The following is a 15,656-nucleotide window of genomic DNA, read 5'->3' as shown; positions in this document are numbered from 1 at the left end:
TTCAACCAATCATTCTGTTGAGTTATTGAAATCGAGTTGAGCTGTGTGTGTGGTGTGTGTGGCCAGGTGGACTGTATCCGGGAGTGTAAGGAGGACGAGTTCCTGTGTCGGAATCGGGCACACTGTGTTCCCGCTCGCTGGAGGTGCGACAGAGTCTTTGACTGCCTGGATCAAAGTGACGAGGACAACTGTGACCAGGGTAACGCTCCCAAATCTGTTATTGGGCAGCACATTTCTAGTTCCCAGCATGCTTTGCATGGGATTGAGAAAGTAAAATGTTGAAATCAAGTTTTGTCTGTCTGTCTGTCTGTCTGTCTGTCTGTCTGATTTACACAGTTATATCTAAGCTTTCAGTTGATTTTTCAATAAATACATGTATGCAAAATTTGTCATATAATTTACAATACAATTGATCAAATCTTTATTTACAACAATAACAATACAACTACTACTAATAATTGTAATAATGGCAATAATAATAGTTAAAAATTGTACACTCAATGTATTTTATGCAGTTTTGTGCAGTTATAATTAACATTTCAGCTAATTAATGATTTATCAAATATTATTTATTATAATAGTTAATGGAATCATAATTTTTCAAATTATTGTTGAGTGTACACAGTTATATATTTTATTTGATATAGTTTATAAATATAATACAATAAATATTATTTACAATTAAAAATAATAAAAATCATACATAGGTATGACTAACCTTTAAGTTATGTAAACATAAGTCAATATAAATAATAAATAAATATTTTGTTAATTTATTCATTCATTCACTCACTCACTCACTCACTCACTCACTCACTCACTCACTCACTCACTCACTCACTCACTCACTCACTCACTCACTCAGGTACTTATTAAATAACATAAAACAATTAAATGCAAATATAATAATAATAATAAAGTAGTAGTGTTATATTTGTTGATTATTATTATTATTTATAAATGTGTACATATTTATAACTAACTTTTTCTATAACAAAATAAAAAATAATAATTTGTGACCGGTGCTGGCAAAATTAGTCAGAATACGCAAATTTTTAGTTTTTTATTTTCATTCTACATTAAAATATCTTCAATATGATATATTGGATACAAAATGACTGAGCTACAGCCGTTTGAAGGCAATAGAAACAGCAGATCTGATTTTGAGAAAAATCAAGTTAAAGATTCCAAAGCAGAATCACCAAGCAACGTTGCATATTTTCCTCCAATTCTTTTCTTAATAATAATTACTATATTATTAATCGCAATATAGCTATTTTTATTTTATCTTTATTACAAACAAGAACAAAGATGCAAATAAACTATATTAAGACCTACTGTAATGCATGGATCAAATATAATGTTACACATTCAGATTCTCTTTAAACGTTCATGTCAGTCATAACAGATTATGATGTGAATCTCGCCAATACATATTTTGCAATAATGCTTTTTATAAGGGGGATCGGGCGCTCGTGGAAAGGCGCGTCTTATGCACTTATGCTTTGCAAATGTCAGTCAGCACGATCGCCATCAGCATGGGTTTGAAAATCATATTTCACTGGTATGGTCTCATGGCATCGAGAATTCGATATGAATATTAATAAAGCTGGAATGCTGCGCTTTGCAACAATAGACTTACAACTTGTGGTGAGAAGCAGTAGCCGTCATCCAGAAGTGCGCAGAGAAAAAGGTTCTCCTCTCAGAAAACGTACAAATAAAGATCATTTTAGATGTTTAATTACTATTTGGAGCACTGGGATCGCTAGAAGGAGGCTTAATGAAACCTCAAATTCGACCAAAACTGACATTTTTCACTTCTTTTGCCTGTAGCTCAAAATTAGCCCGTCCGACTTCCGACTCATTTCGCCAGAACGGGTCACATTTACTCATAGTACAATCAGGGCATAGTACAAATAAAGTCATTAACATTTACTAAACTAATAAAATGAAATGATTAAACAAAAGTTATTTTATTTATTTATGATATGTTTCCTGTATGTGTTATCTTTACCACAGGTCTGTATGTGGTTGTCTAAGTATTATATGTTTGCTAGTACCAAATATTGCATAAATAGTATGTTAACTAAATGTAAGTTTTACATCAGCTGTAAAAGCCCAATTCTGTGGCGTACGACCCAGAGTGACAGACGTGTGCGACAGGCTGATATATTTATGCCAGTACCTTTAAATTTCAGTCAACCCGTGACAGACTTGAGGGATTTTCACAAACATGACCATCAGTAGAATACATTACGGCGGATCAGCCGAGCCATGTGCGGCACAGCGCGGAAAAATCCCCAGCCTCACGAGAGAAGTCATTTCCTCAATATTTGTGAAAATTGGCGAGGATGAAAGGTTCCGTGTTGCCACTTGATATCTGACAAGCGACTACATGAAAGGCCTAATTTCGGTGTTTTGAAAAATTGCGCTTGTTGATGTTGTTGCGAAGACAACGCCAGCCGTCCCACACCTGCGGCTCTTTGGAAGTGTTTGCATCAAAGATGAAGTCCTGTTTCTAAACGCCTTATTTATTTATTTGCAATTTTCTGCCTTCAAACGTCGTTGTGGTTATATGAGATTTCATAAGATGTCTCTTCAGAGTGCGTGTTTCTTTCAGACCGCACTGAGTCTGAGTATTGTCTGGATCGTCTGACTTCCTGGTGTTTTTCCACAATCGGACACCTTTGATCTTTGTCGAGTCTTGAGGGTGAAGGTGTTTTGATTTTAGCACTCAAGTAGATCTGGAAAGTTCCTTTGTTTCTCTCCTGCTTCCTGTTATAAATGAGTAATAGATTTAAATCAATATGTTAAGCTAAGTTAAATATTACACAGTGCGTTAAAAACAAGCTTAGTTAACCAGTTAATAGTTGCTTAGAGTCAGTTGTTTTATTTGAAGTGAAGTGAAGTGACATTCAGCCAAGTATGGTGACCCATACTCGGAATTCGTGCTCTGCATTTAACCCATCCAACGTGCACACACACACCGTGAACCCACACCCGGAGCAGTGGGCGTGTTAATAATACAGTAAAACATGCCAGATTGTGTGGTCATCATTTTTGGCCATGCTGTCATACAAAGAAATTACGAACATTGAGTGGAAGAGGTTAGCATAGACCATTGAATCGGATTAGACCATTAGCATAAAAATGACCAAAGAGTTTTGATATCTTTCCTATTTAAACGTGACTCTTCTGTAGTTACATTGTGTACTAAAACTGACGGAAAATGAAAAGTTGCGATTTTCATCTGGTGTAATAATCAAGGAACTTTGTTGCCGTACCATGGCTGCAGCAAGCGCAATGATATTACACAGCGTCTAAAAGTAGCCCCCAGCTAGGTAACTAGTTATGATATAGCTGGGGACTACTTTCAGGCGCTGCGTAATATCATTGCCAGAATGAGAGTAAAGTTCCTAGCCATATCGGCCTAGAAAATCGCAACTTTTCATTTTCCGTCAGTTTTAGTACACAATGTAACTACAGAAGAGTCAAGTTTTAAATAGGAAAGATATCAAAACTCTTTGGTCATTTTTATGTTAATGGTCTAATCTGATTCAATGGCCTGTGCTAAGCTGCGCTAAAAGTGCTACCGCCAGACCCGGAGATCGGCTGAATGGATTCAAAAACAATAGTTTTTGGTTTAGTTTTTTTCTGTGATTTTGGACTTATGAAATAAAATAATAAAATAAAACAAAAATAAATATCACATGGTTGTGTAGGAAATAAAATTAGAAAACATATTTTTTTATTAAAGCTTCTTTTCTATAAAATAGAATAAATAGGTTTGTTTATTGGTTTGTTTATTTCTTAGTTTATCGGTCTGTTTTTTTCTCTGCATATGGGAATATTTCATTTACATTTCATGTATTTGTTTGTTTATGTGCTTGTCTATGATTTTCCCCACATGTATTTTTTTCATGTGCAGATCTATCTATCTGTCTGTCTGTCTGTCTGTCTGTCTGTCTGTCCTCCACATGATTATTTTCATAGTGTGCTACATAAAATAAGAAAACCCCAAACAAGCGACAATTTTAGTATAATTTCATTTTTTTTATTCATTCTTATGTTTTTGTTTTTTCACACGAGTTTTATTTTTTATTATATCAATTATTATAGTCTAAATTTGATTGATTCATTTAATTAATTTAAATATAAATAAATATATATTATTTCAATAAATGTTATTTCTTTAGTTATGTATGTATGATTACTTTCATAGTGTAGGGCATAAAATGAGAAAATCCTAAATGAGAGACAATTTTAGTATCATTTAATTTTCTTTCATTCATGACGTTGCTTTTTTTAAACAAACTTTAGAGTTTTAAGCTATTGCTATTTAACTTTGTTTTTAAGTGCAGTTATTTGTGAATCTTGCATTTGCACCCTTCTGCCCTGCTTTGGTCCAGCATCACGGCGTCATCTTTTATTCAGAGAAACTTTGTTATATTAATGTCCATTTCTGTCAAACGCCTGCTAGAAAACTCTCTGGCTCAAACCTGATGACAAAGAAAGAAGGTTCAGGGTGAGAAAAGCATGGCGTGTTTTCAGAAAAAGCAATGCTCTTAGTCTAACAGCCTCTTTAAGCTTATAAAAAACATGCTTTCTGAACTCGGAGCCAAACTTGGGCCTTTAAAAGCCGCCACAATAACTGATCTCGGGTCATTTTATTGGTTACAATCATTCTTATTTTCCCCAGTTTGTGCTTTTGCTTTGACAGTCTCTGTAATGCTTGTGCTTCGCTGTACCTGAGGAACTAAATGGGCTCCATCATTTTTATCATCAGGGTTTATAGAAGGTTTTGTCGCTGTTGGAAAAGGAAGTAAAAATGTATTTTCAGTTGATGGTAATTAAATGCATCTCAATGCCAGATGGAGTTTATTTATATATTTATTTCAACAACAAAAATGGCTTTGAAATAAATCTTTACAGATTGCTTGAACGGTTAGACGTCTTATAGAAATCTATATGAATGCATAAATTGCTTCAGATACCAACCAAATGAATATCTTCTTCAAATTACTGGATATATTCATGTGAAAATAACATGGGAACTCATTCATTTAAATATTTAATTGTAGATTAAATTCATATTTATTTCAAAAACATCAAAATGCACCAAGATTGTCCTTGTATGGGAATGTGCAAGGTTGCAGATAAGATATAGTTCAATAAATTCAAATGCGTTCACAAGTCATGCAATTATATGTTCAAAAACGTTCTCTGTATAAGGTGCAAATTAGTGTCCTGTTACTTTTTTGAAAGCAGCAGGAGCCCAAAACTCATGTTTTTGAAGTGAGAATTATTGCATATATTAAATTCTTATTTTACATTAAAGTAACAGCATGAAAACTTGTCAAACAAATCAAATGTCCATAAAACTGCAACAACCAATAAACAGTTTAATTTGAATAATGTATATAACAATTAAATCAGTTTTTTACATAAGTTGTTTTGTTAAAATATAACAAATAGTCAAATCTTTTGTTTGCAGGGTCGTTGGCTTGCCGCGCAGACGAGTTTGTTTGCAACAACACGCTGTGTAAGCTTCTTGTCTGGCTGTGTGATGGTGAGGATGACTGCGGAGACAACTCTGACGAAGATTCAAACATGTGTGGTACGTTTATGACTAGTGGTTCTTTTCCACTGAAATCAGACTGTATAAAAATGTTTAATTTGTTTATTGTTTGTTTATGTCATTTGAGGTTTTGTTTGGTTTGTTTTTCTTTGTGTGTGTTTTGTTTTAGTTTTGATTTGTAAATGTTTATTTTTGTTTTGCTTTAGTTGTTTTATTTATTTTTAAACATTTTATACTTATTTAACTTATAAAAATTGTTGTAGTTTTTATGTACAATTGTTTTCCCATTGAAGACCCATACAAAAATACAAAATAATTAATTCACTAATTCACTAAAATAGATATTATTTTTTATTTAAAAATTTATATGTTAAAATTATTATATTTATTTTGATCATGTGTGGTACATTTATGGCTAATTTGCTTGACATGCTTCTTTCCCCACTGAAATCGTATTTTTTGTTTTCCTTTTTATTTTATGCATACATAATTTGTGCATAGTGTTTGTTTTATTTTTTACTTTTAATTTGTGTGTGCGCCTTTTTGGTGCATTTTTCAGTTTGGTTTTATTTGGGTGTTTTGGTTTGTTTTTAATTTTGTTCGATTTAACATTTTATTTTCATTATATTTTGCTCATTTTTGTTTTGCTTTGATTTATTTATTTTATATATTTATATATTGGTACTTGGCTTCCTCTTGAATTGTAAAATCATTTTTAAAAGTTTTCTCTGATTTCATAAGAAATGTATGATATCATATTTAAATGAAATTATGACAGTTGTTTTTAAAATGTTGAGCATGCCAGGTTAGAGTGTGGAGTTTAGGACCATCAGTGTCTGGTTTGAAATGGGTCACATTTATAAGGTCATGTGAGAACAACCTCACAAAACAAACAAACAAAAAAAGAGCAGAAAATCAATACTGGACCATCCTGAACACACATTAAACCTGACACTGTACACCTGAACTGTAGTAAACAGTGATTTTTCTCTGAAAATAGGCCTGCCAGTAAAATGTCAGAAAAATTGCTATTGGAGCACTTTACAAACGCTTCACCAACATTTGAAACGTACAAACCACAGAAAAAGCAGATCACGTCTGTGATGAAAAACGAGATTATGATTACTCTGTGTATGTTTCGACCCTCAGGAAAGTTGCCATGTCCTCCAAACAGACCCTTCCGCTGCAGAAATGACAGAGTGTGTCTGCAGACCGAACAAATCTGCAACGGCGCAAACGACTGTGGCGACAATTCAGACGAAGAAGACTGTGGTGAGTGAGGGACTTCAGCTTCTTGTGTTTTCTATATATTTCCTTTTCTAAACCATCTCTCTTTCTGTCTTTTCTCTAGCGGATGTGACCAAAAGGTCAAAGCCGTGCGGGAAGACCGAATTCTCCTGTGCCAATCACCGCTGCATCCCGGCCGAGCTCCAGTGCGACTTCTTTGATGATTGCGATGACGGCGGCTCGGATGAGCGCGACTGCAAGGCATGTAAGTATACTTCCTTCTGTAATCCTTCTTCCTTTGCATTGGGTTTCTGTATTTTGTGGAGTAAAACCTTTACAGTGTCTCATTTTGTCCCCTGTGGGTCACAGATTCTGTCGATGGTGCATGTCGAGGACGGGCCGACTTGTGCGGAGACGACTCTTTTTGCAACCATACGAAAACACCTTCAGTCTGCCAATGCAAAGATGGATTTCAGAGAAACCAGAAAACCAAGCAATGTGAAGGTAGAGAATTTGGACAAAAATGTGACCCTGGACCACAAAACCAGTCATAAGGGCTAAATTTTCAGTATTGAGATTTATATATTGTCTAAAATAATGAATAAATAAGCTTTCCATTGATGTATGGTTTGTTAGGATAAGACAATATTTGGCCGAGATACAACTATTTGAAAATCTGAGGGTGCAAAAAAAATCGAAATGTTGAGAAAATCGCCTTCAAAGTTGTCCAAATGAAGTTCTTAGCAATGCATATTACTAATCAAACATGGAATTTTAATATATTTACATTAGGAAATTTACAAAATATCTTCATGGAACATAATCTTTACTTAATATCCTAATGATTTAATGAACCAGTGCTGTTTTTGTTGAAAATAAATGACATTCGGTTTGGTATTTTGTGATAAAACGCAAAGACACAATGTGAATATTTGCCCCTAGCGCATCCCGGTGGATGAAAGGTCTTTTGTACAAAGCCCACAATGCAAAAGTCTCTTTGTATTCAGTTCCAGCACTGGCATTAAACTGTTGGAGGTATGTCAGCGGTCGCTTCAGGGTCATCTCACTGAGCATAACAGGAAGTCCAGAAATCAGCAGGAGCTGAACACAGATAGCTGAGATTCAGCTGAAATCCCAAACAGAGAGACATCCCTGCAGCACTGTTAGAAATGTCACTGGAGAGTGTGTGGGAGAGGCTGATGGATGGATGTGTTCCTCTCTTTCCTCAGAGGTGAACGAGTGTCTGCGCTTCGGAAGCTGCTCGCAGTACTGCACCAACACCAAGGGCTCGTACAAGTGCACTTGTGACCGAAACTTCAAGGAGATCGATGGGGAATGCATCACAAAGGGTAAAAGAATATACGAATACAAACAAATTCTACAAATTTTAGTTTAGTTGCTTTCATTCAAAACACTTCAGGTTTCTTGAGTTGTTGTTTGAATATTAATAATTAAAGAAATCTCTTTATTTTTTTTATTTTGGGGTTTGGTCTTATTTTTGATTTTGTTTGTTTTTGTTTGATGGTTTTATTTTTTAGTTTTTTGCTTTTTTATCTTTTTCACTTTTTGCTTAATGTATGTTTTGCTTTTTTGTTGCGTTTAATTTATTTTTGTTTGTTTCTGGTGTTTTGGTTTTCTTATTTTAAATTTTTTTTCTCTTTTTTGTTTTTCATCTTTTGTTTTCCTTTTTTGTTTGATGCATTTTTTGCTTTTTTCTTTGTTTTAGTTTTTTGTTTGTCGGCTTTAATTTTGTTTGATTTTGCTCTTTTTTTGGTTTGGTTTTGTCTTTTTTTGGTATGTTTTGTTTTGTTGCTTTTGTTTTGTTTCACATTTTGCTTTGTTTTTGTCTTGTATTCTTTGGGGTGATTTGGTTTTGTCTTTTTTTGTTTGTTTCATCTTTTCTTATGCTTTTTTAAAATGTACTTTTTGCTTAGTTTTTTATGTTTTATTTATTTTTGTTTTATTTTATTTTTTTGTATTTTATTTGATTTATTTTTTGGGGGGTGGGTGCTGTTGGTTTGTTTTTATCTGGTGTTTTTTTTGTTCATTGCTGTGTTTTGATTTGTTTGTTTGTTTGCTTTGGTTTTTGCCTGGGCTTGCTTTACTTTTATTTGATCTGTTTACTTAATTTGTTTTACACATATATCTTTGTGCTTAGGACCAGAAGATCAGGTCCTCTATGTAGCCAACGACACCGAAATCCGCAGTTTTGTGTATCCGTACAACCAAACTCATGGACACACACAACTGGCTCGAATCTCAGACAGCGCTCGCATCATCAGCATGGACGTGCTATTTCACCATCACAAGTTTGTGTGGGCCACTCAGTTTAACCCTGGGGGCATTTTTTACAAAGAACTCCAGGACAGGAGCCCAATCACATCAAACAGTGGAGTCATAGTAAGTCAATAACAACCAATAAGACCGATATCGTCAATTGCGTTACATAACCTCTAACTTTTTAACACTTCTTTTAAATAATTTTTTGATATTTTCCTCATGAAACCACAGAAACTAGTATGGTAACATCTTACTAAGGCGGTTTTGAAACTTCACTACGCTCTATATTTTCAGTGTCCAGACTTCCGGAGGCCCCGAGACATCTCGGCCGATTGGGTGACAGGGAACCTGTACTGGACGGATCACTCCCGAATGCACTGGTTCAGCTACTATACGGCACACTGGCGCAGACTTCGCTACTCCATCAACGTGGGACAGCTGGGGGGTCCCAACTGCACCCAGCTCATCACAGACATTGACGGGGAACCTTTCGCTATTACTGTTAACCCTGTACGCGGGTAAGTGTCTGATTTGAGTCCTGACTATTGTATCAGGCGATATGTGGATAATATCCTCTATCGTTCTTTAGGATGGTCTACTGGACTGTGATTGGGGACCACTCTCACATCGAAGAGGCCGCCATGGATGGGTCCTTGCGTCGCATTTTGTTGGAGAGGAACTTGCGTAGACCAACAGGTGAGATTCTTGCATGCCAGTCATCCTTTTTAGAAATATTGTGTTGTGTAAAATATAGACTCACAAAAAGCATGTGCCAAATGTTATGCTAAAAGGGAGCATTTTAATATCTTGTATCAATATCTATAACTTCACTGTCACTTAAAATGTAAAGCACCAAAAACGTCTCGGTAAGAAAGTCATTTCAGTCATCTGAAAGTGAAATCCATTATAAAATATAAAGTTTGAGTGAAACTATTTCATATGTACAATTTTCCAAGGTGAAATTCTTGCTACTCTTAATGGAAAGGCCTAATATTTTTTGAGTTTTCTGGTAGTAGAAACATTTATGTTTTTTATGAGTAAATATACTGCAAAGATTTTCCCTAATGTGACCAAGAAAAGTCATATTTAATTAATAGAAAAATTAATTAAATAAATAAATAATTACAGTATTATAATGTTATAGTATTTATTAGTATGTATTATAATATAATAATATTGTCACTGCAATTTATGTATAATGATGTATATACAATAATGAACATTTTATTATTTATATTTGTATTAATTATGATAATTATATTTAAAATAATAATATATTATAGTATCAACATTTTATTTTATATTTTTATTAATTGTATTATGTAATATTTTTATATTTCAAATTTATACATAATTTATACATTTATAATTATGTCTAATAAATTATTGTAATACAATTGTATGGTAATAAAATTTCATAATAAAATTGTCTATATCTTTTCAGGACTTGCAATTGATTATTACAACCAGCGACTGTACTGGTCAGACTCTGAGCTGTCTCAGATCGGAAGCGTCCGTTTCGATGGCTCTGATTCGCTGGTGGCTGCTAGCAGTCGAGATGGTGAGTTTGCATTTGTTGGAAATTGTATGATATTCAGAATAATCCTCCAGTTTTTTTTATCCTGCAACGTGCGTCAAAAAAACCAAAAAACATCACAAACGTCTTCAGCTCAGGCCAGCCCTTGAGTCCAACATGAAGAGCTGCTAAAGCTAAGCTGAGTGTAGTTTATATAAACTCACCAGATTTCCATTTCGGTTCCTTCACAGACTGTGATTGGAAAAATGCTATTTTAGGGAAAGCATCAAAGTTGAGGGTGAATTTGAATCCAAAGCTCTTGCAAAACCTAGTTAACTGTCTGCTACTGACATAGACAGCTACTTTCTAAGCCAACTTAGAAGGAAGTGCCTGGTTTTGCAACAAATTCATCCATGAGACAATCAACACACGACTGGAGTATGATGTTAAAATATTTCTAAGGCCCCGTTTACACTAGTGCGTTTTCGTTTTAAAACAGCATTTTAGAATGAAAACGATCAACGTTTACAATGGCGTTTCCGCTGCTTTTCAGAAAACGATCTCTACACTACACAACCGAAAACGCATGTCACATGACCATTCATGCAGGGACAACCATAGATATGTATAGGTAGATTCCCTATTATTTAGATGACGGACACATCTATGTGCTTGGAGAGGTCGAATGTGGAATCTACCCATACATATCTGTGGGTACGATAATGCACATGATGTTATTGTTTACACGGTCATCAATACTCAGAGCGAATGTGGGCAGCCATGCCATTGTTTTCAAAAGTCTCTGTTTTGGTCTGTTTACACTGAAATGCAACCCCGGAGTTTTCAAACTAAAATGGGGTCAAGAAATATGTGTTTGTTAGGGGAATGTTTTGGAAAATATTCAATTTTTGATAAGATTGAGCTAGAATTTGCATGTTGAAGCATGTTGCAAGATTATTAATTATATTATTTTTAATAATATTAGTGTTTAATATGAGCACTTCATTTAATTTGAGATAAACATCAAAATCATTCCGCCTTCATGACATTCCATTCCATTCCATTTTTATATAAACAATTTGTTTTGTTAATTAGTTAAATAAATTAGTTAGATACACTGTAAAAAAAAAAAAAAAAGTTGAGCCAACTTAAAATTTTAAGGCAACCAGCTTCAGCAGATTTTTGAGTTTTCTCAACTTGTTGTTTTAAGTTTATACAACAAAAAGTTAAGAATCTCCTACAAAAATAAGTTGAGAGAACTCAAAAATCTGCTGAAGCTGGTTGCCTTAATTTTAAGTCGGCTCAACTTTTTTTGTGTGTAGTGTAGCTACTTTAACATTGATGTTTCAGAAAATGTTTTTGTTTAGTTTCATTTTTGTTTGTTTCTGTTTTTGTTACAGTTTGATGTTTTGTTTAATTTTGTGCATTTTTTGGTTGGTTTATTGTTTAGTTTGGTGTTTTGTTTTCATTTGTTTTGTTTCCTTTTGTTTTGATTGTTTGTTTTGCTGTTAGCATGTTGCTAACAAAGTGATACAAAGTGCTTGTCAGCATGTTGCTAATAAAGTTGCTCTAGTAAGCTTAAACACATGCTGCACAAACAAATATGAAGTAAAATTATATTTTTTATATTAACTTTTTATTAGAACTTATAATAATTGAAAGAGAGAAATGTATAATAGTAATTTCTCTCTACTCATCTGCCATCTTGGATTAAATTTTTCTGTTAGATTTATCGCAGTGCATTCTGAAATTGCTTTCTTTGCTAATTAAAAAATCCAAATGCAGTGCAAAATGGGATATCTTAGAGCACAATATAATTTTTTGCCATCTGCTTTTTGGAATGTAGGGAGTGTGTTTATGATGCTTTAAAATGCTGTCTACATAAGCCACTCGCTAGGTTTTGGAGCTTTTTAGTTTTTCTCTCAGTTCTAGGCCTCGGAAAGTTTAATTTTCTTTATCCTGAGCTTAAGAGGGATTGTGTTTTTCTACTCTGTGACATTTTCAAATAACATTGCTGTTTTGTTTTGCATTATTGAATCTGGATGCCTCTCACAGTCGTACATGAAATATATTCAGTGTGAATGAACGACAGAAACTTACTTGGTTTCGTTCCAGGAATTTCTCAACCCTTCCGAATTGACCTTTTTGAGGATTACATCTACGGGGTCGGCATGAAGCACAACGTCTTCAGGGTTCATAAATATGGGAAGTCGCCTGCTGAGAAGCTCCATCTGGGCGTGGAGAGAGCATCCAGCATCTTGGTCTTCCATCGGTACAAACAACAGGAGGGTGAGTCTCAAAACGTTTCTCAATTGAAAAGGATGATTTAAAGGGGTAATTCACCCACAAATTAGACTTTTGTCAATATTTACTCACCCTCATGTTGTTCCAAAACCTTATGAGTTTGTTTTTCCTTGGAAAACACAAGCTAAGCTTCTGTTTATCATAAAAACAAAACAGTATAATAAGCAGAAATGTAAAAAATGCATGTTTGGAAGGACATTAGAGTTATTATATTACAGAAGTTAAATTGTTTTGATCAAATTTTCCTTTAAAACCATTATGGTTGTGCATCTTCCAGAGGACCGTTCCAGTGTGAGATTTCTTGGCAGTCGTCTGAGTTTAATTTCATGTTTAGATTGTTGAAATCTGATTGGACTTCTTGTCTGCGGCCAGCTAGTGCTTATTACAGTCACATATTACTGTCAAATGATTTTTATTACACAATTACGGACTCTAATCAGATGAATGAAATGTTGTATTTTGTTAGATTTGTAAAAGAGCAATTGAAAATATGGAGTCTCTGATGTTTTGAAGTCATGAAATGAAATGAAAATCTGGCCCTACTTATATTCTGAATAAATGTCTCTGGTCTTATTTTGCACAATTTTGTAGTGCACTTTTGTATTGTAAAATAAAATAAAAAATACATAAAATAGTTATGTAGTATTTACATAACAATAAATGTACTGATAAATATTAAACATCTTAAGAATTCAAATTTCTGTGCATATGCAGACACATTCTTGTGCATATGTAAATGAGATATTTACATGCATATGTGTGCATTTATATATACATAAATATACACAGTAGACACACATTATGTAAACAAAAACTTTTATTTTGAATGCGATTAATCGTTTGATCATGTGATGTACAGTATGTGTGTATATATATATATATATATATATAAAATGAAACATTTGTAAACAGGAACTGTTACGTATAATATACATTTAATTTATATATTAATCAGAGTAGGTCTATTACCAAATACAATTATTTATATACATGTAAAAAAATTATTTTATTTGAGAAAAAAAAAAGTGCAGCTCCATTCTACATTTGCTCATTGAAAATTGTAATTTGTTATAAACGTTCCTTTCTTTTTGTCAGTTTTATCCATTCTGATAGCAGCTTTGGATTTATATTCTGGAGTCTTTCTAGTTTGCTTCCCTCTTTTGCAACCAGTGTGACCCTGCTCCCATTTATCCTTTACTCTCTTTATGTGTGTTTTCATTCCTCTTCCTTCCATTACGATTTTTCACTGTACTCTCTCCTCTTATCCTTCACTGATCTTTCTCTCTCCGATATAAAGAAGGAGGGATGGAGGGATCTTAGCCTGTGTTGTTTGTCTTTGTGCTGGTGTAATGGGAAGTGTCATCGCTCCCTGATGTGCTTTTACACGGCAAAGCTTTATTGAAGATGCTCTTCAAAACAACCTGCAAAAGCTAAAAAAAAAAAAAAAAGACAAACAAACAAATAATATCTCTTACATGCACACATTACACCACCTACTAAAAGCTTTTAGATTGATAGTTTGTTATATGCTAGGATAGTTTTATCTTTCTGGCGAACATTATGCTGGCGGTATGAAAGACACAATGTTCTGCTTGTAATGTTTCTCTGATCTCCACGTGTAATGTTTTCTGCCCTGTAATTTAGACCATTTTTACTCTCTCTGCCCTTAGAATTAAACAGCCTGTTTTTCTACTGTCCCTTTATGACAATATTCAAATGACCCCTTTTATAATTACAATTTTGCTACGTTTGTTGGCATTTAATTATTTGTTTTATTTTATATAATTTAGCATAATTTTCATAATTTAGCTAAATGTTTTGCTACACTGAAGATCCACTGATGTTTTTTTTTGTTTTGTTTTTATTTATTATTATTATCCTTTATTTTACCAAGAATTGTCCCATTGAGCTATAGATCTCATCTAGAATCAGAAGAATCAGAATGAGCTTTATTGGCCAAGTATGTTTACACATACAAGGAATTTGTTGTAGTGACAGAAGCTCCACACTGCAACAGAAAGACAGTAACAGGACAGGACACAGATAATAAAATAACAACAACAATTAACCAAAAGGCAATGTACAAAGCAGCAAAAACACAATATATAATATAGACAACTATGTATGTACAGGTCAAGTATGTGCAAATTAGAAATGAGAAAATAAAGATAAAATAAGTGAGCGTGGTGAATGGATAATGTATTATAGTTGTCTGTTCCATGTTTATTGTTGAGTGTTCATGAGATGGATTGCCTGAGGGAAGAAACTGTTCCTGTGTCTGGTCGTTCTGGTGCACAGAGCTCTGTAGCGTCGACCAGACGGTAACAGTTCAAAGAGGGAGTGTGCTGGATGTGAGGGGTCCAGAGTGATTTTACCAGCCCTTTTGCTCACTCTGGATAAGTACAGTTCTTGGAGAGTGGGGAGGGTTGTACCAATGATTCGCTCAGCAGTCCGGACTACCCTCCGTAGTCTTCTGAGGTCAGATTTGGTAGCTGAGCTGAACCAGACAGTTATAGAAGTGCAGAGGATGGATTCAATGATGGCGGAGTAGAACAGTTTCAGTAAGTCCTGTGGCAGGTTGACCATTTTGACCAGGGAGTCCTGTTCAAAATGGCAGTACAGAAAGTTTCACATACAGATCAGACACATAAAACAAGAAAAATAGTAAAGAATAAAAAAATATCATCCAACATCATATAAAAAATAAATAAATAAATACATAGAACATTTCTTCCAGATAGAGCTCTAAAA

The 15,656-nt window shown here is 34.1% G+C and overlaps 1 protein-coding gene across 1 annotated transcript in view; it reads left to right on the top strand.

Annotated features, from left to right (window-relative positions):
• The window catches only part of LOC306867723 (low-density lipoprotein receptor-related protein 1B-like), a gene marked incomplete at its 5' end in the record, with an annotated part of 282,208 nt that overhangs the window by 245,196 nt on the left and 21,356 nt on the right, over positions 1–15,656 (top strand). Inside the window, 11 exons of the mRNA XM_079413559.1 lie at positions 67–199; positions 5,495–5,617; positions 6,728–6,850; positions 6,930–7,070; positions 7,175–7,309; positions 8,035–8,154; positions 8,964–9,205; positions 9,380–9,603; positions 9,675–9,781; positions 10,530–10,646; positions 12,717–12,890. Of these exons, the coding sequence (XP_079269685.1) occupies positions 67–199; positions 5,495–5,617; positions 6,728–6,850; positions 6,930–7,070; positions 7,175–7,309; positions 8,035–8,154; positions 8,964–9,205; positions 9,380–9,603; positions 9,675–9,781; positions 10,530–10,646; positions 12,717–12,890 (1,639 nt within the window). The remainder of the gene's footprint in view (positions 1–66; positions 200–5,494; positions 5,618–6,727; positions 6,851–6,929; positions 7,071–7,174; positions 7,310–8,034; positions 8,155–8,963; positions 9,206–9,379; positions 9,604–9,674; positions 9,782–10,529; positions 10,647–12,716; positions 12,891–15,656) is intronic.

The sequence above is a fragment of the Barbus barbus genome, assembly GCF_936440315.1.
Source record: "Barbus barbus genome assembly, chromosome: 49".
Taxonomy (NCBI): domain Eukaryota; kingdom Metazoa; phylum Chordata; class Actinopteri; order Cypriniformes; family Cyprinidae; genus Barbus; species Barbus barbus.
The sequence above is the reverse complement of the archived record's forward strand: the minus strand, read 5'-3'. Positions and strand labels throughout refer to the sequence as shown.